Raw genomic sequence first — 3,854 nt, 5'->3', positions numbered from 1 at the left:
CAGCAGGAAGGCTTGTGAAGACACAGGCTGCCAGGCCCCACCCCTGAGTCTGTGATTCAGTCGGTCGCAGGTTGGGGCCCAATAAGGTGCAATTCTAACAAGTTCCCCGGTGACGCTGTTGCTGTAAGTCCAGGGACACCCTTTGTGAATCCCTGATAGAGGAGAAGCCTTGATGGACAGCTGGTTGCAACACCACATTCCCTTTATTAAGTCCAACTTTCATGTTTAGGGTTTTTGAATCATATTCTAAACTGGATCCCAAAATGATAGCTTCCAGTGGCTTCAGAACCTACGTAGCCACATCTTTTTCTCACTATCCTGTGGGAAATGTTAGGAAAGAGAGCAGCTCTCTTCTGGAAGAAGAAATCAAGCTGTTTCTGGAGTTCCTCTCTCACTTTTCCCCCAAACTGTATTATTTATGTCCTTCTAATTTAAATTTTTTTTCAATTACAGTTGACATACAACATTATATTAGTTTCATATGTACAACATAGTAATTATACATTTATGTAACTTACGGAGTGATCCTCCCAATACGTCTAATACCCAGATGACACCGTACATAGTTATTATAATGTTACTCCCTCACTTTCTTTAAACCTCTTACTAAGTATTTGGTGTAAATTCCCAAGGAAAATGATGCATAAAGCCTATCTGGAATGGTAGCTCTATTAGAAAAAAGATTGGCACACTCACCAGAGAGGGAATATACCCAGTCGCGTGGTGATGAAAACCATGGCGAACATAACAAACAGGATATCACACATTTTCTGAAATTTGGCATAATTTGCCATTTTGGCAGCCTATGGAAAGAAGAAATATGACATATTAATTTAGTCAAGTTGATTACTAAAAAGCTTCTTTCAATATGCATGAGTCTCCTATAAGGTATAACTTATCAGATGCATGAAACTGCCTGCTGCTTTGCAATGTAATGCATCATGCATCAGTATTTATAAATTACCCATAAGTCAAGTGAAATGCAGCATTAGCTCTAAGTAGAACTACTGACTGTCACAGATTGAATCAAATATTCAGCAACCTGAAAAATTCAATTATATGGTTGATTTCAGAAAAATAGGAAAATAAGAAAATTCTTGCATTATAGATGATATTAGCAAGCCAAACACACCAGAACAAGAATTTTGCATACGAGGTCAAAATAGAAAGTGTAATATAATTCTTTAAACCTTCAGTGATTCCCAAATTCTGAGACAAAATTTATACAGTATATATGAAGCCTTCCTGTATATTTTCTCCTTTCTCATTAGAATTATAGGTTTTCTTTAAACAGGCATAAAGAGTATTCTGGGAAGATAGTTTCTTGGCTTATTCTAAAAAAAATTAGAAATGGAGAACGCATCAAGATCATGTTTTTTCAATGAATCCATTTAGGTATAATTTTCAATGTTACATTAATGAGTCATCTTCTGGATGGAAGTCACTCATTTTGTACGTGTCTGTAAGAAGTACTCTAATATTTATGGTAGTGATTTAAGTGATGACTTTCTATATTATAAATTAGTCTAGGGAAGAAATCATATCCCTTTCTCTACCATCTACTATTTACAGATGATTCTAAGTAAAAAACAGATGACACTGAAAATATAATTTTGCTTGATCACCTCTTTTTACATTTTCACCAAGAATTCATAAGCATGTTCCCCTACAGTGTTATAAATTGAAGTCTTCTGAATTATTTCCTACTTTTTGGAAAGTTAAATTAAATTAGCTGAGTCAAACTTGAAAAGATTGTTGACAGAAGCTATAATTTAATAGCTTTAAGTAAAGCACAAAGCTATGAGAGAATTATATTCCTAAAGGGAAATACCAATTAGCTGAGTGGAAGCTTTTAATTTCATGAATACTTTGGGTATAAGACCACAAATTATATTGAGAAAAGGCATCTTCTATCTCCTCAGGGTAGTTGTTCTTTTATATTCGTTTACCAGTAGTCAATAAAAAAGCATTAAGTATCTATTTTTTGGACAAGTCTAGGCCATAGGTCCCGCCTCAAAGAGTTGGCAGTCAACATATCTCATTATTTGGATATACTTGAGCATTATTTTATAATATAAAAGAGGATCCAGGTGATGCAGAACATTGCTTTTACCCACATGGCTGGGATTTCTGGATTATTTTTCTTTTCTAGATTGAAGTGGTACAAGATGACTCAATCAACATTTTCTGAACCGAGGCTCTGCCAAGCATAATGCCGGCCATTTTCACAGAGATTAAAGTAGGCAGACTGTACAGGATTGATTTCAAAACTGTGCAGTGCTGCATAAATTTCTACTCTCAAGCATACTTAGGATTTAACCAAATAGTAACTGATTTTCAAGGGGTTGTCTTTATACTAATTATATTTCTCTTTTAAGAAATACGTGGTATAGAGCGCAGCTTGAAGCATTTAAAATCTTACTGCCAAACTATCCTGTGACATAGCCTAGCCCATTAGGACTATTTTTCTACTTCATAAATTTATAGGGACCAAGTTTTTAATGCTATATATACTTCAAGCCTTGATTAACTGCCTTTATAAGTTCAATTTTATGGTGTGGGAAATTTCTGCTTATAATGCAATAACAAATCATTATTTGAGGGCACCTTTATTCTACATTCACAGTGACAGTAAATGCTTTAAAGGAGAACTTTGGGCCAAGAGTAATAAAAAATCAAAATACAGATTCTAAGACCGACTTCTACATGGAATTTGTACTCTAATAGGTTATTTTTGACAAGTTACATAAATTTATTAGTATAGAAAATTTTTTTACTTAATTACATAACATTACTGAGTATGTAATTAAGAGTAAATACTACATAAAAATTTTGCTGGAGATTTCATATTTTGACATATGCTTAAAAACATTTTTTTCTTTTTTCTTTTGTTGCTACTTTAATAATTCTAAGTGATAATGGTTTAGAAAGTTAACCAAAGTGCAACCAATATATCCTCAGATACTTTTTATACTTATATGCACAAAAAACCAATTTTTACATATTCTTTGCAATTTGTACACACTTTTTGCTGTAAAAAACGACTTCCATTAATAACCAAACTGAATTATATACACTTTCTGGATAAATTAGTGTGAAACTTATAACACAAGAAATAAAATCTATTCAAGTAATAATTTTATTTCCTTTTTAAAAAATATATTTTTATTGATTTCAGAGAGGAAGGGAGAGGGAGAGAGAGATAGAAATATTAATGATGAGAGAGAATCACTGATTGGCTGCCTCCCGCACACCCTCTACTGGGGATCGGCTCACAACCCAGGCATGTGCCCTTGAGCAGAATCAACCTTAGGACTCTTCAGTCCTCAGGCTGACACTCTCCACTGAGCCAAACCAGCTAGGGCACAAGAAATAATTTATAGCTTAAATGAGTTAATACATGAAACTGCTTAGAATGGTGGCTGGCACAGGGAAGACAATAATATTTGTTGTGTTTTCTATGACCAAGACTTCATTTTGTGCCTACATTCCAATGGTCATCTAAGAAGTAATAGAAACAGTTTTGTTTCCCTGTTATGCAGTTTCCATACTTGTATTTCAATCATGGATCACCTTGGCCCCAAAGTGATCAAAGTGATAGTCTATACATGCAGCATTTTTCAAACCGAGGTCTGAGGACCCCAGACAGATACAGTGGACAGATCCTGGAGGAGAAGACCACACCAGACACACCTGGTGCTAACCCCTGGGTCTGTGCGCCTTTCTTTGGCCTCCCTGTGAGATCAGGACTCCTGGGGTCTGGAGTGCAGAAAAGGCCTCCTGTCAATCTCTGAATGCCCTCTGAATGCCCTCTGTCTGCCTTGCACGGAACCTGGCACTTCAGGGTCAGTGTC

The 3,854-nt window shown here is 35.5% G+C and overlaps 1 protein-coding gene across 1 annotated transcript in view; it reads right to left on the bottom strand.

Moving 5' to 3' along the window:
* The window catches only part of CERS6 (ceramide synthase 6), a 262,024-nt gene that overhangs the window by 48,555 nt on the left and 209,615 nt on the right, over window positions 1–3,854 (bottom strand). The window contains exon 8 of the mRNA XM_015565753.1: window positions 697–803. Within this exon, the coding sequence (XP_015421239.1) occupies window positions 697–803 (107 nt within the window). The remainder of the gene's footprint in view (window positions 1–696; window positions 804–3,854) is intronic.

Source organism: Myotis davidii, unplaced genomic scaffold, assembly GCF_000327345.1.
Source record: "Myotis davidii unplaced genomic scaffold, ASM32734v1 scaffold59, whole genome shotgun sequence".
Lineage (NCBI taxonomy): Eukaryota > Metazoa > Chordata > Mammalia > Chiroptera > Vespertilionidae > Myotis > Myotis davidii.
This window is presented reverse-complemented; position numbering and strand designations above follow the sequence as displayed.